Source organism: Gymnodraco acuticeps, unplaced genomic scaffold (genome assembly GCF_902827175.1).
Source record: "Gymnodraco acuticeps unplaced genomic scaffold, fGymAcu1.1, whole genome shotgun sequence".
Classification (NCBI taxonomy): domain Eukaryota; kingdom Metazoa; phylum Chordata; class Actinopteri; order Perciformes; family Bathydraconidae; genus Gymnodraco; species Gymnodraco acuticeps.
Window position 1 is genome coordinate 5,324,272 of NW_022992351.1, and position 25,031 is coordinate 5,349,302.

Here is a 25,031-nt window from a genome sequence, read left to right on the forward strand (position 1 = left end):
CTTTGTATGGAAGCCACTTGCATCATGTCTTCCCCTCCATTATATGAATCCATCACAGTCCTATTTGTAATATTGCTAACAAGGCGTCACATATTTTCAATTCAATACTGCTTGCTCATTTCTGAATGTATTTATAGTGCATTTTCTTTTCATTAAAAGAACATAAAGAGAGCTTGTTTTAAAGATAACAACTTACTATCTCTGCTCTCATATGGGGCTGCTAAACACTGGCTCTCTTTTAAAATATTACTTGATTGAAGCAGGGCTTGTTCTCGCCGAGTAGAATGAAATGAAATGCATGAAAGGCACCGCATGCAGAACTGTTTCTGTAGAAAGGAAATACAAAGGCAAATAATCAGCAAGGAACACCTTCATTCGCTTCAGACATTTGTTCAGTCATCTAATGGTTTAATGATTGTGCCTTTTTAGTTGGTTTCTAAACACCAACTGTTTTGGACATGTGACAAAAACTTCACCCTTAAAACTAAAAGTAGGTCCCCATTTGAGCTCCAAGACAAAGAACAAAGTTACACATTTGCACATGACGCTCATAATAAATTACTGAAAGGAGTGGCTGTATTTTTCCCCCTGTGGTGGATGAGTATTTGCCCTGCTAAAAAGTCCATGGCACTGTACTGTGAATAATGTTCAAGAATGCCTTTTCTTTGAGAAAGATAAGATAAAAGGATATTTTAATCAAGAAGAATTGTATTCCTTCAATGTTGTAATTATCAAAGTAACACAGCTTGGCAGGCACACAGACTGCCTTGTTCCCATGACCCTGGCAGGGCGTCCTGTATTTATGTGTGTGATTCATTGGGGCCATAAATCTTCTTACACTGTCGCCAGAGATAAGGTGCTAGTCATTTTTGTGCCACAGGTCCACAGTCATAAATATAAAGGCATTTCTCTATGGATTTCAGATGTTTCAAAAGACAAAAAGGGAATATAGCCTTTGTTATAAACTGCATGGCCAAGAAAGAATTACAACCCTTGCTTTTTACTATCAGCATCAGAAGAAATATATTACAGTCAGTATTCCAAATTCTTGTAAAAAATGTTCCTCAGCTTAACTAATTCATACTGGTTGTAGTAAATCAAACCATTTTCTTTTAGCTCTTAACCTTACAATGAAGGGTTCCATCCCACCTATTGATCCGTTCACGTGTGAATCTTATACAGTTGTGTTTATTTATATATTCTTCAAGCGGAGGTGAGCTTTGGGTTAATTGGAAGTGGATTTATGATTCGCGCCCTTGGATGCCTCTTTAATGAACTAATTGCCCGCTTGGTTGGTTCATCGATTTATTCTTAAAGTGCTGTGTAATAGAAATGCTTAAGAGTTTGTGTAGCGTTGAAGTGTTCATTTACAGTATGTGGTGTTTGACCTTACAGCTGCACCACACTTGACTGAGAAGCCTCAAGATGTTCAGAAGACCATTGATGATATGCTGGTGTGGGAGTGCAAAGCCAGCGCCAAGCCCAAACCCTCATACCGCTGGCTGAAGAACGGAGAGCCTCTGGACTCCATGGAAGTAAGGCATTTTTCTTAATTGAAAGGTCACCTATTATGCAAAATCCACTTGTTCAAGTCTTTTATACATAAACATGTGTCCCTTCTGCGTTGAGAGATTCTGAAAGTTTCAGGAAAAAAGATTCGCTCTCTTTTTGTCTTGATCCATTTATCCATTCACTTTATGATGTCAGAACGTTTTTTTGGCTTGGGTAACCATTAGCCAATAACCAACCAAGGTAACACCCTACTTTGAATATGCGTCTATATTTTAATTATACCTCAGACCTAAGCGTGGCAAAATAGATATATAAGAACATTATTTGTTTGTGCTCTACGACTTAAATCTAACCAACATTTAATGAAGGGGTGTGACATCCTTTCGACAACAAACACATATAAACAGCTAAAGCCAGGCTCACTCTGACAGTCTTGAATTGTAAACCGGTATTGTTATCGTGAGGAGAGTCAATATATATTTTTTCATTACAGCCCCTAGGCAATTGAGTCGACAGAGATAAACATAATTTTATGTGTAGGATGAAAGAAGATCAGATTACAGTACATTCAGCATCATCTTATTTAAAGGATGCACTGTGTGTCACTGCACTCTTTGCTGAATTAATTTGGCTGAGGAGCTCATAATGGTTTCAACTCACAGGCTCGTACTTGGCAAGAACATGCCACTCTGAAATGGCTGTATTTGCTTCTAATGCTGGCATTAAAATGTGTGTATGTGTTGGGGGAGCTTGTTTGTATGTGTTTTGCAAAGAAGCCAAAGTGATGCCATTTACTGCCTGTCATCATTAAGGGATTCAACAATTTATTTCTGAATCCTTCCTATCTGCTTCTCTCAATGTTATCATTAAGCCTCTTCTCTCCGTGTAGAGTGAAAATGCCTTATCGTCCAAAATACATTTCAAATTTGGGCAATTGTTTTTTTTTTGTTAAATGCTACTGGAGTGAGTGTGCTTTTTGCCTAAAAAGAACGGCTCTAGTGAGTCACAGCCGCGGAGAGCGTCAGTGTTTGGCTTGGGTAATGAGCCCAAAACTAGACTGTTTCTCTGGACATGTCTTAAAGAAGCCAGGTGGGTTTAGTTTTCTGTAACGTTAATTGAGAGCTGTGATAATATTCCTAAACTGGAGCATTTTAATTAAAGAGCTGAATCACAATGAACACGCAGAGAAGAAGATTACACAGCTTCCCATTATGGCACATGGCAGAAGTAGTTATCTACAAATTCTGTATCTGCAGCAAGTCCAATTGTAATCTGCATAAATAGGCTTCGTTGTCATGAACATGTCTTCTCTCTGTCATTTGTGGCAGTTCGGTGACACAGGTCACTTCCTCTATTCGCCACACATCCTTAACCATGGAAAACACTTGTCACTCCCACCTGTGCGTCTCCAGTATTGATTTGTAAATAACATTATAAGAAAATTCCTTTGGCGGTTGGCCAAGGTAACATATACTCTGTACATGTAGCTATATTGAGGTGGGGTGTTACCATTTTCAAAATGCCACCATCAACAGCGGCAACAGTAAATCAATTTCCAAACCCAAAGGTCAGCGATGTAGAGAAAGAGAGGGAGAAGGAGAGGAAGGCCAAGAGGGCCATTTGTTATTCCTCATTAGAATGGATCAGTCCTCCTCTCCCTCTCTCTCGCTTTATCTCAGCATCTCTGGTGCTCGCTTTCTCTTTCTTACGCTCTCTTTCAAGCCTTTACCCTCCCACTTTTCCCTCCAAGGGAATTAAATGGCACAGAGGAGGGCTGTCACTTCAAAATGTCATCCCGGTGAAACAAGGACCCACTCACGCTTGTGTTTTTCCACTCCGCCACCAACTCCCCTTACATACACGAGTGTGTGTGTTTGAGATTTGTCTACCTTTCGACCTCTAAAGTCAGGGAGCTGCCTTCTCAGGAGAAGTTGTTTGTGTAGCTTGCATTCAGTGCAGCTACTGCAATCAAGAAAGGGATCGGTACCTCACCGGCATCAAACAAAGTGCCCAGGTTTTGCCTTTTCACAGCTCAACTGGAAACAGTGCTGGTATCAGAGTAGAGTCAAGCATAATTAATGATAAGCATGAAGCAGATGAATGCTGCCATTTGTCTCCAGTGATAAAGAGATTGTGAAAGAGCCACCACTGAGTCTCTAAGGGTCTTTTAACAGGGCACTGGGTACAGAACAGTGCAGTGTGGCACCAATCCATGCACTTACACAGATCTCTTTCATCTCTTTCTCCCCCCTGGGCCCTTGCACTGTGTAACCTAAAAAGGACCATCTATCATCCATTCGCCATGTCTCTCTCTTTCTCTTTCTCTCTCTTTCTTTCACTCTCTCTCATCCCTTGCATATAAGCACCCAGTCTCAACCAAAAACCTGGGGACTTATTTTAGTCCCACTTGGAAACGGCTGCATCCATCCTCACCCAGGACCCCCTCTGGTGGTGGATTTAGCGCCAGGTCAGCCGTGTGTCCATTGTGAGACTTGGCCTCAGAGGGAGCCCTTTTTGTATGTCCTCAGCAGTGTCCCTGACTGATGCTAAGGGACAGTCCTTTTCTTTTCAAGTGGCAGTGCTGTAATGATTGCAGACGACAGACAGACTGGCGGCAGGACCTTCTGGACTACTTTGTCAGTGACATTAAAAGGTCTGGCTACACTCAATAGGAAAGATCAAGGGCAGGAACAATGAGTGCTGCCACACTCAAATTGAGACAACTATAAAAAAAGGGAGAAGAATAAAGTGCAAATCCTTGTAAAGGTCAAAAGAGAAAACGGAAGAGAGGAACTTTCTGGTGCTGTAATTACTCTCTGTACTCGGTGTAGGTGTTTTATATTTTTAAACAAACACTTTTTTTCACTCTGCCACCTTACATTCTATGAGACTTAGTAGAGTATTAAATAGACGACGTGCTTCAGCCTCATCCTAACTAATTCCTCCGTGGTTTGATTCTAACCATCGTTTGATAATGTCTCAGTGCTATGTTAAGCAGAGGGGGGTTACATCTAGTCACTGCGGGCCTATTAAGACCACAAAAAATTAGCAGTGTTTCAATTATCAACCCCCCTGAGGAGAAAAAAAGAGTGGCTGAAGCTAGATTTAGATTAGGCCATTCTTCAGCATGAACACAGTTTGCATCATGGTACTTAAAATGTCCATATATAGCCCTAATTACCCACCTCAAAGCTGTTTTAGTCCAGCATTCCCATATTAACACATACTATATGACACTGTTATGATAAAACAAGTGTTCATAAGCTTTTTATAAATGTTTCATTCAAAGAGAAAGACAACAAAATACGATTTATGGAGTTTGAAGATGTGCTATGTTTAATACTGTAGTTGTACTTCAAAATACTATCCTGTATTAACCTTGGATGTTAGGTTAGTTTTAATTAAGGAACATCCTCCAGATGCTGCTCTCAACAACTGTTATTGAAAAATAATAAGCTACAGCTATTGAAAATATGAATGTATTTATTTTATAAAAGAAGTCAACATGTGCGTAACCTCTTTACTTGCTCCGATATTCCTGGAAACATCATAAACAGGTGAAAATTAACACTTACAGCTGGATGGTTAATACAATATAATGAAATGAGAGTTACATCGCAAGGCTTTAGATAGACGTATAATTAGAGGGAACTAAAACAGATAAACATCTTACATCTGTCGCTGCTTTTAATTGAAACTGAGCCGTTGTGTTCATCAGTAAAGTGGAACTTCTGTGTGAACTATTCATATCTTAAACTGCACTGTAACTTTTTATTCATGTACTTTTTATTCATGTATTTTTTTCTTTTAATGTTTCTTTTATTATCTTTTACTGTTTTTAAATGCCTTTGTCTGAATGTCTTTAATTTTTGTAAAGCACCTTGAATTGCCTTGTGTTGGAAGGTGCTATATAAATAAACTTGCCTTGCCTTACATTGCAAGGCTTTAGATAGACGTATAATTAGAGGGAACTAAAACAGATAAATATTTTGTGGAATTGAAATGCTCCTGTAAACTGTGACTCTAGCGTGCTCATACTGTGTGTTATGTTTGCATAATGGTATTGTTATATAAACAGGTGTCAGTCCTCTCAGGGATTAATGTCAGATTTGCTAAGGGATGATCCACTGAGGTCTCTGCGACGGCATTTTAATGGCCAGGATAGCTCATGTGAATTTGTGGCCTGTAACCTCTACTGTATGAAGCTCTAATAATTTACCCACCTTTTTTTCACAGAATGCCGAAAACTTCTGTCCTTTTGTATTGCTTAATATTAACAATGGATCCAATTACTGCATGTAAGGGGACACATAATCCACTGCTCACTACCACAACAGCAGGTAGACACGAGTAGTGACTAGCCGGAGACCCTTATATATTTTTAAAGGATTTTTTTGGACACCATATAATCATAAATGGTGAATATTGGATCTAGATTGACAGAAAAATAAATAAATAAAAACGACTGTTACTTAAAGTGTGTTGCATGTACAAATAGGTGTTTATGAAAAGATGTTAGACATAGAACAGGATCATAATCATGTGTAGTAACACATCAGGTGTAGGATTTTCAACCAAAGAAATGTGCTCCTCTTTCCCGAGGGGCCTAACAAAAATCAATAAATGCAGCTGAGTTTTTTCATTTCAAATGCATTACCTGGGGTTAAACTAACAAAAGTCCCCGCACATGGGATCTGATTTGATGTAAAGCCTGGGATGTACTGGAGATATTTTTGCACCAGAGGCAACCACTCGCTGACTGTTCACCTTGTCTAAACCTGTTTACTGTTTGTTGTCAGGTTAGCTAAATGTTTGTGTGTGTGTGTATTTCTCTAGCACGATAGGGTCCAGGTGAATAACGGAGTGCTGACGATCAGCAGCTTGAATCTGGCTGACATCGGCATGTATCAGTGTGTGGCGGAGAACAAGCACGGCCGAATCTTCACCAACGCTGAGCTCCGAGTCGTAGGTAAGGCCAAACACACAAGACTTTGTTGATTTGTCTAAAATAGGGAGTTGTCCTCATGCCATTTCTCGAATTGCAGGTAGATGCTTCATGATAGACACTCAAAAATGGCAAAATTATACATTTGCTAAACCTGCCAAAATAGATACTGTACCAGTCAGCCACGTGGGGTCTATAATTAAAGGTCTAAATTTGAAGACCATATCTCCTCCACCCACGGTCATATTGGCAGAACGTTTGCTAAACGTTCTATTTCTTCCCTGCAATTTTGCTAGTTGTAACACCAAGATTATTTTACAAAAACTTTTTCCCCAGTCTCTTTTTTTGTCAGTCTGCCAAAAAAAGGCTGTAAAGTACAAATGAAAGACAAACTTAACCACCCATTTCTATTTAATTTGTTTCTGCTTCCTCTGTGTTGAGCAGACTGAGGATGAAGCATTCGTGTCAACAGTTCTTTTGCCAGTAGCTTGCCCAAGGTGCCCCCTAGTTCTGCCTTCGTAATTACGTTTATTCAGGGAGAGCAGTTATGTGCACTGAGATGGGATTTACTTAAAATGTTTAATGTTTTATTATTTTATTTAATAAAATCTCCTGGTTGTTATTTTCCTCAAACGACTATAGTCAGTGGTAAATGTACAATAGATTACTATACTATATTACTATATGTTACAATAGATTTGATTATCTTGACTGGAGATATGGTTTAACGTTAGCTGGTCATATTGACTGCAATGGAAGGTAACCATGCCTATGTTATTTTTTCTTGCACTAATTATTTTATTTAACTTTTTCATTGTCACGATTTGATTTTAACAAATATAAACATTTTAAATAACATACATTTACTTTACATAAAATGCTTTTGTGGTCACAGTACAGATAACCAGAATGACACCAGGAAAAGTCCAACTCCATTCAAGGTCCTTCAAGTTTCAATGACTTTTGGAAAGGAAATTACATTTATTTTATATGTAGATGCAATGTAACTGCTTAGAGTTATAAAGACCAGACACAACAGTGTCAACGAGGATGATGAAAGGAACAAAACTCATATTATGGAAGTTAAACTCTGAAGCTAACACACAGCATGTAGAGTTAAGGTAAAAAAGGCAGTTCAACTTTGGAGGTTTTTCAGGCTTAATACATATCAAACATTTAACAGATGGTCGGACAAACAGACAAAGGTAACTTAAAGGAGCATATAAATATCTTAGACCAGACCAGACTTGAGTTGTGATTTTGTGTCTCTCAATTTAGCTTTTACATGTGGTCAATAATCTCTTAAAAATAAAGTGCAAACATTTCCTTTCAAACTGTTTTTGACTAATTTTATATAACCAGGTGATGGAGAAAAGCCCTTTTTGTTTTATGTCCTTGTAGAGCACTCACAGCACTTTGCTGAGGAAGTTTGACAAGTATTACCACTCTGTTAAAACCACTTTCTGACACAACAGCTTTCGATGGTTGTGTTTAGAAACATACATAACTCTGATTGGCAGCTGGACAGAAAGTGAAGCAATGTTGAAACTCTAAAAGAACATTTTGTGGATATGAATATTAAGTGTTGATTGCAATACTTGTTGTGAATCATTTTTTTTGGTGATCGCCTAATCAAGTAAACTGACTGATGAATCTTAAGTGATAAAAATAGAATAGAATAGTCAAACGACAGATTTCAACTTTGATATATATCTTTAGTACTTCTATACTTCTATAATTGACAATGCAAATGATAGCAAAATGTAATCTGTAATCCTTTCATGTCCCACTATTCTGATATCTGGGTATTTTTCTCTTTATCATGCAGGAGTGATAATATAACTCTAAAACAAGAAATAGTAGATAAATGTTTAACTTTGTCTACATGGTCCACCTACCGACTAAAGGATCAGTTTACAGTTCTCATTCATAACACTCCGTTTGATGTCTCACTATGGGATGCGCCTCATCGCGGAGCAAACAGAAGCATCAATCTCATTACGCCAATCCTGATTGGCTGGAGATCTTGACGTCAGCGTCAGGGAATTCACCCCCTATAAGTAGCTTGCGCCACGACGCATGCGTCATTCAAACACCTCTTCTCGCTTCAGAGCACATCTCTATAGTAGCCGGACAAGCTTAACGGTCCACAGACTGAACCCAAATAACCATTTCGGTCGACGGGCGCTCGCCGGCTACTCCTTCTGCTTCGCAGGAAGACGGTAATACTAACGCCAGTTAATATTGAAATCGACCTCGCCGTTCTCTTTCCCCGGAAAGTAAGGTAGGTCTGATTTTTTTCAAGCTAGCGTTAGCTCGCTCCCTCACTATCGACACCACGGTAGCGAGGAAGCTTTTTATTTTCTCTTCCCCACGGAGGAGGAAAGGATTAAAGGAGCATACTGTCACACCAGTCAGTATTCTCCGGGAATAAAAGACCCACACCGTCCTTTTCTCCGGATTAAGGACAGGGTGGTAACACCTTTTTCTCCCAACCTACCTGTTGAGAGCGGGTCCTCGCCACGCCACGAGGCGAACAAGATGGACGCCTCTCTCCCTCACACCAGAGGAGTCAGGGACTCGGTGGCTCGACTCTGTGGCTGCGGGTTGAAGATCTCGGGCACAGACACACACCAGGTCTGCTCGTCCTGCCTCGGGCTGGAACACGCCCGAGGCGCTATCGACAACCCCAGCTCGTGCGGACATTGTGTCCGCTTCACCGTGAAGAGCCTCCGCCGACGGCTAGCACGCCAAGCTAGCCTGTCGGAGCAGGACCCCCCCATGTCCACTGACCTGCCGGCCGGCAGTCAAGACGCAGAGGCGTCCGCCGCAGAGAGTGAACCCCTCTCCGTGTCGGTCTGGGGCTCATTATCTGCGATGGCTGCAGAACCGGAATCCCGCGCCCTGGCAGGCCGAGACCCGGTGACGGCAAGACACGCGGGAACGGGACCCCACGCTTTACCGAGCTGGGGCTCCCGGTTAGACCTCACCATGGTCTCACCCACGGAGGATGTCTTCGAGCTGGACTACGATGAGGACGAAGAGGACACCTCGGTGTTCCTCCTGTCAGATGAACATGAAGAGGACATCTTCATGTCATCGGCTCAGGCTGCAAAGCCTGGAGCGAGGGCTGCTCTCCCGGGCGATAGCACACCAGCTTCGCCCTGTCTGAGCATGGACCTGCAGGCCGTGTGTAAACGCGCAGCGGCCAGACTCGACATCCCGTGGCCTGAAATGGCCAAGGAGACCTCCAGGTCCCGCTACGAAGGGAAACATTTTCCCCAAGCAGCGCGGACAAAGAGGCAACTCCTTCCGGTCTTCCCGGAGATGTTGGATGAGGTGTCGGTCTCGTGGAGAGACCGGCCCTTCAGCAACAAGGTCAAAATCCAGGGTGCCTCCTCCCTAGACTGTGACGGAATGGAGAAGCTCGGCCTGCTCCGCATACCGCCCATGGAACCGCTGGTAGCGGCCCACCTCCTACCGAGGATGGGCCCGTCACCAAGCAGGAACCCCACGCTGCCAGCAAAGTCGGACCGATTTCAGTCGACAATGACTGAACGGTCCTACAAAGCCGCAGCGTTGTCCGCCAGGGCCCTGAATGTGTCCTCGCTGCTAACCGCTTACCAAGCGGAGCTCTGCGAGGACCTGTCGGGTAACCCGGGGGCAGCCACTCTGGACGAGATGGCAGCGGTCACGGACATTTGTCTTCGTGTCCAACGCTGCGCCGTCCAGGCCACGGGCAAGGCAATGGGTATCATGGTGTTGCAGGAAAGAGCGAGATGGCTCAACCTCACCAACCTCCCAGACCGGGTAAAGGAGGATGTGCTGGATATGCCCATCGTTCCCGAGGGAATTTTCGGCTCCGCTCTTGCTTCCATGCAAAGGAGGTGTGAGTCGAAAAAGAAGGAGGACGAGGCACTCCACCTCTGCCTCCCTCGAAGGGTCCAGCCGCTGCCTTCGCAGCAGCAGTACTTCGCCCAAGCTGCCTCGAACCCTGCTCGGTTTAAAACACCGAAAACGCAGAGGTCGCAGCCCGCCCCGAGTCCCCAGCCCAGGCTGGAGACGAGGGCGAGCTGGCCTAGAAAATCTCCGGTTCCGGCTGCAGCTCAGGCGCAGCCAACCCAGAATTTCGGCCAGCAGTCGAGGAAGAAGAAGCAAGCGGCGTGATAGCCCCTCCTTCTCCCCTCTGTGACAGAGCTGGAAGTCCACGGTTCCCCAGCTCTAAATGTGTTCCCGCCGCCTCGAGAGATGCCTCAACACCATCCTCAAGTCCGCACAAACACATGTCACACATTTGTTGATTTTTCTGTCATAAAACATTTGCCGCTGACGCATCCAGGCTTCAGGCCGAGGGCGCAGCTAAAAAAAATGATAAGAAAAGGGTTAGGACTACAGACTACAGACTCCAATTCGCTGTCACCCCCCCTCGCTTCTCGGGCATTCTGCATTCGCAGGCCCGAGGAGAGTCAGCCCATATTCTGGAGAAAGAGAGTCTCTCTCTCCTAGAAAAGAGGGCTATATCTATTGTACCCGCCGAGCAGAGTCAGGGCGGCTTCTATTCCAAGTACTTTCTCGTTCCCAAACGGGGAGGGAACGGAATTCGGCCAATACTTGATTTGAGGGCTCTGAACAAATATCTAAGAAGATATAAGTTCAGAATGCTCACTCACACATCTCTGCTGCGGCTCGTGCGACAAGACGACTGGTTTACATCAGTCGACCTGAAAGATGCGTATTTTCACATCCCAGTATATTACCCACACAGGAAATATCTGAGATTCGCATTTCAGGGGATCTGTTATGATTACAGAGTACTCCCCTTCGGTCTGTCTCTCAGTCCAAGGGTGTTTGTACGATGTACGGAAGCCGCGATAGCCCCGTTAAGACAACAGGGTATTCGCCTGGCGACCTACCTGGACGACTGGCTGCTTCTCGCACAGTCGGAGCAGGAGGCTGTTACGCAGACAAATGTCCCCGTAAAGCACCTGCTCAACCTGGGTTTCATAATAAACACAGAGAAGAGCATGTTGTGCCCCGCGTAGACTATACTCTTCCTGGGTTTACACCTGAACTCGGTGCCCTTTTCAGCTCGCTTGTCAGCGGAAAGAGTGAAAGCTTTCAGAGCTTGTCTCGCTCTTTTCCAGCTGCGCAAACATGTTCTCTTCAGATCATGCCTGCGATTGCTGGGGCTCATGGCGTCAGCCATCCTGGTCGTACGACTGGGACGCCATGGCGCGCGGAGAGTGATGGTTACTGTGAAATGCGTAATGGCACTGCGCCACTGGCTGCACCCGACTTTTCTAGTACGAGGTGTGCCTATGGGTGCTGTCCTTTCACGGAAAGTGGTCACCACGGACGCATGTCTGACAGGTTGGGGAGGTATTTATGAAGGTCGCCCGGTGAGGGGTCTCTGGAGCAGAGACCTCCAGCGGGCGCACATAAATTACCTGGAGCTTTTAGCGGTGTTTCTCACCCTAAAACGCTTTCTGCCTTTCCTCAGGGGACATCACGTCCTTGTGAGGACAGACAATACGACCACAATATCGTATATTAACCGCCAAGGGGGTTTGCGTTCTCTCCAGTTACACACACTGGCGCGCAAACTGATCCTATGGAGCGGTAGACGTCTCCTCTCTCTGAGAGCGACGCACGTACCGGGAGTAATGAACCTCGGGGCAGATCTACTGTCCAGAGGTATATCACTTTATGCAGACTGGACTCTACATCCAAGGATTGTGAGCCAGCTGTGGGTGCGTTACGGCAGAGCCGCGGTGGATCTGTTCGATCTAAATGCACCGTTAGGCGTGGATGCACTCGCGCACAATTGGCCCCCGGGTCTTCTGTACGCGTTCCCACCCCTGGCTCTGATACCCCCAACTCTGGCCAGAGTGAGAGAGCAACGCCACACACTTATCCTGATAGCTCCGCACTGGCCAGCTATGTACTGGCTAGCGGAGATATATCAGCTGCTGTGCGGGCAGCCATGGCAGCTCCCACTACGCAGGGACATACTGTCCCAAGCGGGGGGGGCGATCTTTCACCCACACCCAGAGCGCTTGGCTCTATGGGCCTGGCCCGTGAGTGGTACAATCTGAATACAGTGTGACATGAAGCTGACCCTGGCAGCTGCCAAGCGAGCCAGTGGCACTCATGCACTATCTGTACAGTCTTCATGCACTCAGTTCGCCCCAGGGCAAACAGAGTGTGGTTGAAGCCCAACCCTGCCTTTATCTTAAGGCGGTTGGTTCAGGTACCACATTTGACATTGAGGCATCCTCCCCGCCACTGTATTCCTCCGGGGAACAGCGGCCGGATTTGCCGTGTCCAGCCCGTGCTTTACGCACGTACAGGGACAGATCAAGGGTGCTTCGTCATAATGACCAACCCCTTGTGTCCTGGGCTAACCCTTATAAGGGCAAGCCTGTTACTAAGCAACGGCTCTCCCACTGGTTTGTGGAAGCAATTGCTTTGGGGCTCATACGAGTCAGAGTTCGCAGGCACCCTCGGGTCCGCGAGCTCTTTCGACTCAGGGTCTGGCTGCATCCTGGACTCTGTCCAGGATGTCTCCCATCCAAGACATCCAAGAGAGATTGGTGCAGCGGCGAGCTGGTCCTCGCCGCTCACTTTTGTCCGCCTCTTAACAGGCTGGACGTTCTGCTCCCAGTGTGACTCAAGCAGTGCTGGGCACCTGGTTGAGTAAGAGCTCTACCTGTTAAGTTCTGGTTGGTTTGGTGATTTTCGAGATAAGCTCATCTGACAATACGGGAGCTACAATTTCCCATAGTGAGACATCGAACGGAGTGTTATGAATGAGAACTATAGGTTACTTACGTAACCCCAGTTCTCAGAGTAACATGAAGTGAGATGTCTCACCAGACGGCCCTCCTTGCTATGGTGAAGCGAGAAGAGGTGCTTATTTTGAATGACGCATGCGTCGTGGCGCAAGCTACTTATAGGGGGTGAATTCCCTGACGCTGACGTCAAGATCACCAGCCAATCAGGATTGGCGTAATGAGATTGATGCTTCTGTTTGCTCCGCGATGAGGCTTATCCCATAGTGAGACATCTCACTTCATGTTACTCTGAGAACTGGGGTTACGTAAGTAACCTATAGTTTTCTGTACCTTGTTACCTGTTTTATTTTATCAGGACAAACGGATTTCATTGCAACTATATATCCTCCAAGTCTTGCTTTAGGATATGAGTTCGTATGAAAGCTGCCCATATTATGAGAAGAGAAGAGCAACACATATCTGTTGTGATCTTTGAGGATACACTGTAAATTCACACTTCTGTCAAGAAATAGGCAATGGACGCATAAATACATACATACTGTATATCAGTGTATTGCTGTGGATGCACGTGCACCCTCATGCCCTGGCAGGTGCTGAGCCATGTCGCTGGCGCCAGGCTGTGTGTTCACTTTGAAGAGCTTTCTGCTGAGTCGCTGCGCATACAAAACAGCTCCAGACGACGGCGCCTTAGTAATTAAGGCCTAAAGGAGCAGCAACAATGCCTCCCTCTTGTTTTACATTCTCTTGTTTTTGCTTAGGAGCCTCTCAGCTTAATTCTTAATGCATAATGTCCTTCTAGGGAAAATTCATGGAATCGGAAAAAAACCACCTTCTTTCAAATGTTCTTATAATGATGCACCATGTCTGTTCTCCTGCAGTTGTGTGTGCCTGTCTGTGTGCGTGCATGTGTGTATATGTGTGTACAAAGAAAAGGATGTGAGAGCTGACCTACCTAATGGAAGGAGTGACCTGCATGTTTTTAGAAAGCTCCTCCACTCTCATTTCCTCAATAGCTCTACTCCCTTTGCTCCTATCTCTTCTCCGACAGTGAATTAAACCTCAGCTCTGTTTTCTCTTTCCCTCCTGCCTCTCCGACAATACTTACAGCCCTTCCTTCTCTCTTTTCCTATTAGCCATCGCTCCAGACTTCTCCCAGAACTTGTTGAAGGCCCAGACTTTGGCCCGACAAGGCGGCGACGTTCTGATCGAATGCAGGCCCAGGATGTCTCCTCGGGGTGTCATTTCATGGAGGAAGGGGAAAGAAGCCCTTAGAGAGAGCCACAGGTACCAGTTGTTTTCCTGCAGAGCAGTGAGTGCATTGTGTGCCGGATCCCAATTGTTTAGTTTGTCTGCTTTACTTGCAGAATCGTATTTCATCGACTTGTTATTTATTTTGTCCTACTTTGTATTCATGGTGACAAACTGCAAGGAACATTGTGACACAATACAATTTGAATTGCATAACACGTCCTGCACTTCACCACTTTTCCCCCTCCTATCTGTATTTCTTCCTTCAACTCCATTGTCCTCTTTTTCTCCCGGCTGTGCTCAGAGCTGGTTTCTGCACAGTTTACTTGAGGTAATTGGCTGTTCCTAGACTGCGGCACTTGGATCGATGCACTGATCCATCAGCTCATTAGCAGCATGTAAGGCCTGGAGGGTTATTAGAGCGTGAGGCGGACTATGATCCCGGCTACCATCAAGACAGGGAAGAAGCAGGTGAAATCCCTCAAAAGGACTGATCAATGGCTGGCCGCTGAAGAACATACATAACTGTGTGATAGTGACGATGACACCAGGGGAACTAGACACCTGGACACCTTGTTTTATTATAAATCAGGTTAAGTGCAGATCAATACAATACCTCTGTGTACTGGAGAGGAGAAGAAAAAGTACAAACAAATGTTAATCAGGCAAGGAACAAAGAACCCTTCCCCTGAAGATAAAACGCTGGTCGGGGCAGCACTAAAGTCAGTGATTGATCAAGATTCATACAGTTTCTCCTCACATGGCAGCAATCAGGGAGAACGCAGTTATTGTAGCATGCAGCATCAAACAGCATGGCCTTCATTTCATTTGTCATTGCTCGAAGGGAATTCGACGTGTGTTTTCCTTGTTTCACCTGCATAAACAGCCAATTACAAGAAATATACTGGATACTTGTATGTCTCCATTTTCTGAAATGTCACCCTTTGATGATATTTGCACTGTTACAGTTTTTAGCGGGAAACATTCAACACAATTAAAATGTAAGCAGTGAGAACACCCTGATGTGCTGGTGCACTTTTAATTGTTGCTCTGTTAGGGAGAGATATTATATTTTTTTTGGAAAGTGTAAACTCTCAGGTGTGCATTTCAAAACATCTCATTGTCTAAAACCCAGTGCAGTCGACACAAATAGCTCCACTGATGCATTCATTTCCGCTTTCTGTTTGAGAACATCTTTATTGTGTTCAGGAACGTAACAGCAGGAGACAAAGCACACCTGCTGGCACATGTAGTGACGTAGTGGGGGTCCGGACTCCTCATTTGATATGGGATTAATTGTTCAACTGGCTCAGCAGCTTTTCCACACCCAACCTCTGGCATATCCATTCCCACCACAGTGGGAGAGCACCAGGCTTACTCATCTCTCGCCTCCCCCTGTCAGATGCTCTGTTTAGGAAACCAACGTTGAGATCTAATTGTTAGTACAGATGCCAGGCCGAGGCATTTCCATTGGAGGAGAGATATGTTTTATTTGAGGGGGAGCAGCACAATCAGCAACAAGAGTATGTGTTGCTAAATGTTTGACCAAGCTTGCAGATTTCCTATCCTCTTAGTCAAACGTATCCATACCGCAATATCAATCGCGCCCATAAAGCTGATATTTCCCATCTGACGTTACAGCCTTGCCCTGAAGAGAGTGAGCTGCGTGCAAGATGTTCCGCTTTGACATTATTGCAGCATCTCTCACCAACCTATTCCCCTGTTCCTGGCTCGTTAGCATTTACTTTCCCCCATATCGAAATGAAGCTGCTACCAATGGCATTAAAGTGGCGGCACAACACTAATCCATCCCACTTGCTCAACTAAAATACCCATAATTCCTTCTAATCTTCTAGGGATAATGTTTTTCAATGATCTGGAGCAGGGGAGAACTAACTACACCAACAAACTAAGAACAAAGCAGGATCTCATTACTTAATGAAATCACGTTGTAGTGATACCTATATCAGCTCCTTTCCCAGGCATGTGCAACAAGATATAACGGTTGCTGTGCACTTATGCAGGAAACTATAAGGTTAACTATAAAGTGCTTACCCTAATTTAATTTAACTGCTGACCACTGCCAGCAATTGTAAAAGGGGATATAGGAAATAGCTCTCAGGAATATTACCTTTAGATTGAACCACTGTGTTTAAGATTGTTAGCTAAATGATATGTATTGCTTCATCATGTAATGGGAATACAATTATAATCCTGCTACTAAAACAGCTTGACTGAAATGGAAACTGAGCAATCTGGTGCCACTAAATGTTTTTAAGGCTCGGTTGGATGCTACTCAATCGGAGGCTGTTGGTACCTGTACATGTGGATAGTTATGTAAATTGTAATCTCTGTGATGATGATGTAAGATGTCCTTTTGTTGTTCTGTTAATGTTTTTATGTTTCATGTGGAACCTACTTGAGCAGGTCTCCCTTGTAAAAGAGTTCAATGATCTCAATGGGATTTATCTGGATAAATAAAGGTTTAAACATTTTTTTTTTTAAAAAAGCTTAAGCTTTACCGGATGTGTTGCCAATACAGACAACACATCCTCACTCCCAGGTCGGCCTGGGAGTGAGGATGTGTTGATACAGAAGGTTCATTGCTTTGGAATGAAATAAGCAGTCCTCCAGAATACTGCATATTCTCGGTAATATACTGAGTTAATTATGCAATCCTTCTTAAGCGGTTAAAATAATGTTTTTCATTTACAGCCTTTTAGTTTTTTGTTGCACCGCGGAGAGGCAGAGCAGGCTTTTAGATTACAACCAGTAGCTCACTTTAACACCGGCCAATAAGGTTGAGGTAAAGTGCCTGTTTACTATATCACACTGCTCTAGTTTTATGTACGCCACAGATTTCCCCTATACCTTAATTGCTGCAGGGAAACCTTTAAGAGAAAAGGCGACAGAGTGGAAGCATTTCAGACAGATAATACACCTTACATCTTTATCATGCTCTGTCCCTTTGTAGCTTTGGCGAGGAGAAAGCTGGACATAGGCTACTGCACAGTTTAATGGCAAGTCTTATCCCTGTGACATCTCATATCCATAACTCTTTGTTATAGTCCATTACAAAGGAAGGCCCTCGGTTCAGTCAGGAGGAAATACCTCCGGCTGCGTGTGGAATGGGCACTGTGGAATATAGCTAATGTAGTTTAATTCTTCAAGCCTTTAAGGCCAAGCTAGTCGTTTTTGATCATTTTGGGAGGTCCAGGCCTTCAAGGGAGCTTTTAGAAAGGAGCAAGTTCATCTTTAAAACCTGTTATGTTGAAACACCGGCTCAACCCTATTACACTGTTGTGCAGTTCAGAAGATAAGATGGGAGCTTATAGTAAGGATTTGCAGGGCAAGTCATTCATCAAGTAGGTATTTAATTTCTAAGGAGACAGTGTGCTCTGGTAATTGTTCTACAACCACAATTGAAAGGCAGTATCAAAGATTGCTGGGATATAATTTGACCAAATTGGCAATACTATTCTGTCCTGAAGAAATTAACTATTGATGGATGTTCTACCGTAGCTTGACTTTGTAAAAGAGGTGAAGCTCTTTGTGTATCGCATCTATCAAAACGTCAATAACATATTTCTCTCACAAGCATTGAATGTTTACCATGGTTGGAGTTTCTTTCTTTGACAAAATGACTATTAAAGACAAGAAATGATGGCAATGATAATAAATATCCTCCCGTTGTCTGTTAAACTGTGGCATCAGTAAGTGTAACAACTGTTTCACATCATGAAATATTAATCTGTGCACATGAGGCTTAATGGTTATTGCTTGTTTGTAAAAACTGATAACACCAGGCCAAATGAATACTTACTTATTAAGTACGACAAGCAGTGGCTGTTTTGTTGGCTCAAGGGAATTCGTTTTTAAAATGGTGACATTTTATTGATCCCTGCAGGGATATGTTCTCCATGCCCTCTCTAGAGGGATCAGAGCTGATAGAGGCTCAGTGTTACTTTAAGTTCTGTAACAGCTAGCCTGCCTCTATTATTATGTAATACTCTAGAGATGTACAGTCACACCGATATTCAGTGAGAATCATTGAGGTTTATTGACACTTTATTGATTTTGTTGTTTTTTTCTTATTGTAAGTGCACCCTTTCTGGTACATAATGTACTTAAGGTATCATTTATCTGTAAATACCTTTTTATGTAAATAGATTTTCAAATTCTGCCCCTCAACTGAAAATACTTATTAAATCTATTCTCCTCCTAGCTGTCAAAAGGTTTTACATACTTCTAACATCAAACAATAAAGTCTTCAAAATTGTGACACCACAAGAAGTCACATGAAGAAATCAGATTTCTTCATTGTATCCCCCAAAAGTGTTTTAACAAATAAATATCAGGAAAACCTTATCTTGTTTCAATAGGTGTGTGGTGCAGTGGATAGAGCCTTGGTGTTGGGTCAGGGGGTCACAGGTTCAAACCCCACTGCAGTCAGCATGTCGTTGTGTCCCTGGGCAAGACACTTCACCCCAAATTGCTCCTGTGGGGATTGCCCACAGTACATGTATGTAAGTCGCTTTGGATAAAAGCGTCTAACAAGTGACATGTAATGTAATAGGATCATTTTCATAATATCTCAAGACATTGAGGTTGACTGAGAAGCCACATTAAGACACCTACACCTCACCTAAATGAGTCGGATTAACAGACAGTAATCTCCTTTATTGGAACATGTATATGTAATCAGTATTTTTTCAGTTTGATTTGAAAAACAAGATAAGGGGTAAAAAAGCAAATACTACTGATAGAAGCACTAGGAAACTGTGAAACTCCAGAACGCAGGAATTGAACGAGAACTCCAGTCACGCTGTTTTTACGGGATGTGATGGATTACGTGCAATTACAGAGTTAAAAAAAACAAAGAACAAGAAAATATGTGTTTTCTAAACTAGCTGAAATGCTTTGATAACAGGAAAGACAAAAGGATCAAGCATGGTCAGTACATATTACAAATAAATGGTGTTGTAATACATTATAACTGAATGTTTGATGATTTTTGATGAAGTAAGGGTTTGAAATGAATGGTTCTGTGGCATGAATAAATCCTTTCAGTTTTTAATTGACACAGGATGTGCCCAGTATTTCACTAAAGCAGGGAAATGTCTTTCTGCCATCCCAGTAACTACAATTTGTCAAAGCACTTTTGTATGCTTCAATCACCTGTGAACCTGCCATTCATTTCACTTTTATAAAATGTTCAGTTTTCCAATGCTTGTGTGGATCTCACCAAATAACATCCATTTAAATAGTTTTCTTCTTTCAGAAGTGCAAACAAAAATGTCATTATGTATTTTTGCCTACATGGTTTTGTGCAAAGGTTTTCACGTACTGTATTCAAGGACTTGCTGATCGCTTTTAGGGACTAACCGTTTGTTCATTTATTTTTTACAGTTGTACAGCTCTTGTTGCCCTGCCAGGATTCAAAAGAAAGGAACACATTCTTTATCACTTTTCATTTGTAGTTAAAATGAGTGAAATTTAGAAAAACTGAACTTGTGTATGAATTCATATTGTCTCTGTGAGATGAAACAATAGATGAGGAAATCTAAAGGCGAAAACAGAACGATTGGAAATGCATGCACTCTAGGCTTTATTCAAGCAGTGCCTTGCTGCTGACCTATCTTTCATATCACTCAAGCACCTTGTTGGCTGCTGAAGTAGAAGCAGTACGCGCTCTGTCAGAGGAGATCTGTCAGGCTTGACTGATGACACAGATGAAATGAGAGACTTTGTAATTTGGACCCGCTGGTGCAATCTGTCATAGAGGTTCAACTTATTACCACACAACCAGGCGGGACGAATTTGTGACCCTGCTGGTGAAATTTCAATGACATGTACAAGAGTCCATTGGATTAAATCCAATTATTGGCTATATTGGATCACAGTAGTTGTTTGTATGATGCTGTTTACTTCTTGCAGTCATTGCATGTCATTATGTACAGTATGAACTTTATTTTACTATGAACTAAATGACTCGGTGCTGTTCTAATAAATATACTATTTTCTGCTGCAACTCAGTTAAACTTAGTTTTACCATTTTTAGTTCTGGCCCTTGTTTTTTCTTGCCTCTGTTTAAGGTAGAATGTATTTTAATATTGATATATCTGCAGATAATTTTGTGGATTATTTAATTCACTGAAAAGTCAACAAAATGTCAAAATAATATGAAAATATATGTCCATCCCAAGCTCAAAGACACAGATACAGAGAAGATACATTTGTATCATTAAAAAAAGAGCAACAATTATTTATTACTATCAAAAAGAATTGCTGATTTTCTTTTAGATCCATAGAATAATACTTCAGTCAAATAATGTTGCAGCTCTCCTTAAAAATGCATGTACCCACACTTATTCTATTAAAAGGATCACCTTACAGTAAATGCACATTATACAGCGTACAGTGTGACAATTATCAGATAACAGCACAGTTATAAAGCATATCATGTTCCTATTTCATTTGTATGTATTTATATCTGCTGAAGCAATATTTCTGACACAACTAAGGCTAATACAGCATAAGTATGTCTATAACTTTCAGATTCCCCCTTGACATCCGTGAACTCAAAATGAGACTTCCTCTCATAAAGTGATCCTGCAACTCAGTGCCGAGAAATCAAATCGTAACTCTTCTCTCTGAGCTTCTCCTTGTGTCACGCCAAAGCACAGAGAGCCAATTAAATTTCACTGAGATAAACTCCAGGCTAAAGTGGAAATGCTTTAGGACACTGGACGTGCTCATTTAGAATAGATTTGTATGCACTGTTATATATATATATATATATATATATATATAACAGCCACCCAAGCTTTTTTCATCAACCCGACACTGGTGCACTTTTAATTGGCCTGATATGTATACATGTTTTACCCACAGAGTTACTGTTTTGGATAATGGCAGCCTACGGATTTCCAATGTTACAAAAATGGATGCTGGGATCTACACGTGTGCGGCCAGAAACCAGTTTGGAGTAGCGAGCAGTGCTGGCAGCCTTTTGGTGAAAGGTGATGTATTATTTTCCCTGACTTGGTTTTAAACATCAGTCCTGTTTGTTTAACTGTGAACGGCTGCTGGATTTTGCTTGTTAATTGTTTATTTTGTACCCAATAGCTGTTTCCTTGGCAACAACAGCTCTTCCACTACACATGGAGAAAATACTACAGCAATATTCTCCATTTATTAAACAAATATCACAAACAATAAAAACAACAGCAAACGTGGAAAAATGAAACCTAAACGTGTGCTCTTTGTCATTTAAGAATGGGGTTTGGTTGTTACTGTATATGTGTTAAAACATTTAATGTGTTTAAACATCAGGACTCCTGCAGGTTTTTTGTGATCAATCCCTAAAAAACAAACTTAACACATCTTTTACAGCTGTCAGTATTTTGGCGGAACACGGAATAAATGTGGCACGCTGCACAAGAGCTGCAAGACACGACTGACCGTGCTGCACTTAAAATGAAACCCACTGACCCTCACTGCGCACTTGATGAACAAACAGTGGAGTGCAGTTCTAAAGACTCACCTGACAGATAATACAGTCCAATTAGTTGATTGGCAGTGGCTGGAGGAAGCGAGACATGAGGCTCATTGCATTCATGCGCCTCTATGTTTAATTCATACTTTCTTTGCTCGGTGTTTCATAGCCATGCTTGGTTTGTTTAAGATTTCAATCCATTCAAATCACACACTTCTGCAGTGCAATGAATTTTCCAGGTCTTTCTAAAGAGCAGAGTTAACAACAGTGCTCTATTAAAACACCTTTCGGTGATTCCTCTTCACGGGTTTTTTGAATTGTAAATTGGCTTGCATTGAAGGCCAATTTCGCTCCCCTGCTTCCCCGCACAGCCTATTTACAAGAGCCAACGATGTAATAGTGTACTGTATAAACATATGTGTATGTATTCATAGTATTGGTGAGAGGTATAAAATAAACTTGTATTGATATTCCAGTACTCTATATAAGTACAAATTCAAAGAACAAAGTACTTTACAGAAAAAGGTTTAAAAAAGATATAGTGACTTCCTGAAAAATGTATAATTGTGAGATTAACCTAGCCTCCATGTGTTACCTAATTCATACCCTTGAGGCTACTGTATGAACATATAGTTGACTATGCTAAGAGTTGCAATACTGATGTTGTCCATTATTTTCAATCATTTGATGAATTGTTTGGTCTATTAAATGTTATCACAAATTCCCAGAGCCCAAGGTAATGTAAGTCCAAAACACAAATATATTTAAAACGATAATGATAATAAAACAGAAAAAGCTGAAAACGTTCTAGCATATTATTAAATAGAAATGAATCATCAACCAAATTATTACATTTATTTAAACAGAGTTGTTGGCCAAACATTTCATGTCATTCAAAGATTAATACATTTTCGTTCTCTAATAGCTTTTTTACAATGTATCTTTAATTACATTTTTGATTGTTGTACCCTGTCTTCAGGGTTCTGAGAACAGCTCTCCTTGTTATTGTCGTAGCAGCTTTCTAAACAGCTGTGGTCTAGAGAGAATAATCAGTAAGGTAACAAACGTACAGCAACACAATATTCGTATTAAAAGCAATAAAGATCTTTATACTTGCAAGTATGACGTCTCCTCCAAAAGAGCACGTACCTTTCTGAGTGAAACAGTCTCTCTTTATAGGAGGACATCAAAGCAGATTTACATTACAACAACATTATGGGAGGCCAGCTGATACCCCCTCAGATACAGTATGCAAAACCTTCACTCAATACAGAGCAAAAGGGATACAGATAACACCTTATCCTAACTTCCTTCCCCTCATCCTTCCTGTAGTGTCATAAAACCCCCTTGCAAAAACATCTGTCACTCACACACATTCAAAGGTCACTCCAGGGATTTGACCTAATCAGTCAAACCGTTGACATGACATTTGCAGAATACTACATTTCATTAGGTTTACACTGTATTAAGCTTTAGTACCATAATTTCCATCACATTATCCTCTGGCCTAATTAATTGCAGTTATTGTATTACACCTGGTGTCTGAGGTACAAATGATTCCTGCATAGCTGTCCTGTAGGTTCACAGAACGAGAGCCGCCCTGTGCGGAGCAAACCGACGGGAACGAGGGAGCCAATTTGTGATTTTCCTTCGAGTCATAACAGGAAATGAGCGTGACAGTTTAGCAATTGGAAGCAGAAAGTTCCACCCTATTATTTTGAACCCCGGTGCCAAACTTTCCATAAACTCACCTGAAATGCACAGCCATGGCCAGTCGCTTCTCCTTAGGCGGTGTGAGAACAACAATGTGCCTTGTTTTGACAGAGCTGAATATAGACCTTTACTCCCTCCGACACGCTGCATTGGCTTGCCTGTCCATTAGTTGCTTATGACATGCATGCATAATTCACAGTGGTCTGTTGTGTGGGATCTCGGCCTAAGCTATATTCTGTGCATCACACCGCTGTTGAATGAGACACCCAGCCGAGACGCACCACAGATTATGTTGATGCACATCACGCTGAGGAGGAAATAGGATGGCTTTTTGTCTCGGCACAAACAGCAAAATTATAGACTCTGATCTGACCTGCCGTAATAGTTGAGTTTTTCCTTGTGTTTGTTTATTTTACCCTGTCGTTGCTCAGTGATATTATTATGAAACTCAAAGGAAGCAATGCAATAATCTCACTGGCAGACTAAAAAGTAATTTATCTTGTTTGTTTAACATCGGGGACAGGATTTGGCAGAGGGAAGGGTTTGTTTTTGAGTGTGACATGTTTTTGCAATTATTTCTCGATGTTCAGGGAACAGAACAAAAAGGTAACTTTCAATTCAGCACAGAGTCTGGATAAGTTATACCTGCTCTGTTAACATGCCCCACCTTTCTGACTCGGTGCTCCCTGTTCATAGAGCCGACGGCGATCACCAGTCCAGCTGGACATCTGGACGTGACCGTGGGTGAGAGCATCGTGCTGCCCTGCCAGGTGTCACATGACCCCACGCTGGACCTCAAGTTCACCTGGTTCTTCAACGAGCAGCTCATCCACTTTGGAAGTCACTGGGCGTTTTTTGAGAAAATCGGTGGGGTAAGTGCAACAGTCTTCTATGTCTCTGTGTCGCTCAGCATTAAGACATGAAGGAAATATGAAATGTTGCAGCCTAGACGTTTTTGAGTAGATTTGTTTAAATTACATTTGATGTCTTCAATGTACTAGAACATATTTAAAGTAACAGCTTTTTGTGTTGGCCAAGTAACATTTCTAAGGATAAAAACTTTTCACAATGAATTTCCACTTGAATGTGCTGATTCCTTTGACTGTAAAGATTGGATTAACGCATAGCCATATCTGAATTGTTACACTCTTTGTAATGTTTAAAATGGGCTTATATACTTAACCACTTTCTACGCTTTAAGTAACTCATAAGGAAAGGAGCTATTTGAACTCAATTAATACAATCGTCAAAACATTTACATCTCATTCCTCTACAGCTTAATTTCAGCTTTATCTTTTGATGGGCAAAGTATTGAACACTC

General features: G+C 42.4%; 1 protein-coding gene across 2 annotated transcripts in view; it reads left to right on the forward strand.

Moving 5' to 3' along the window:
• Positions 1 to 25,031, forward strand: part of cntn3a.1 (contactin 3a, tandem duplicate 1) — a 111,319-nt gene that overhangs the window by 59,139 nt on the left and 27,149 nt on the right. For both annotated transcript variants that reach the window (XM_034209134.1, XM_034209135.1), the window contains 5 exons: positions 1,396 to 1,535; positions 6,349 to 6,481; positions 14,385 to 14,535; positions 21,394 to 21,521; positions 24,407 to 24,582. In XM_034209134.1, coding sequence (XP_034065025.1) covers positions 1,396 to 1,535; positions 6,349 to 6,481; positions 14,385 to 14,535; positions 21,394 to 21,521; positions 24,407 to 24,582 — 728 coding nt within the window. The remainder of the gene's footprint in view (positions 1 to 1,395; positions 1,536 to 6,348; positions 6,482 to 14,384; positions 14,536 to 21,393; positions 21,522 to 24,406; positions 24,583 to 25,031) is intronic.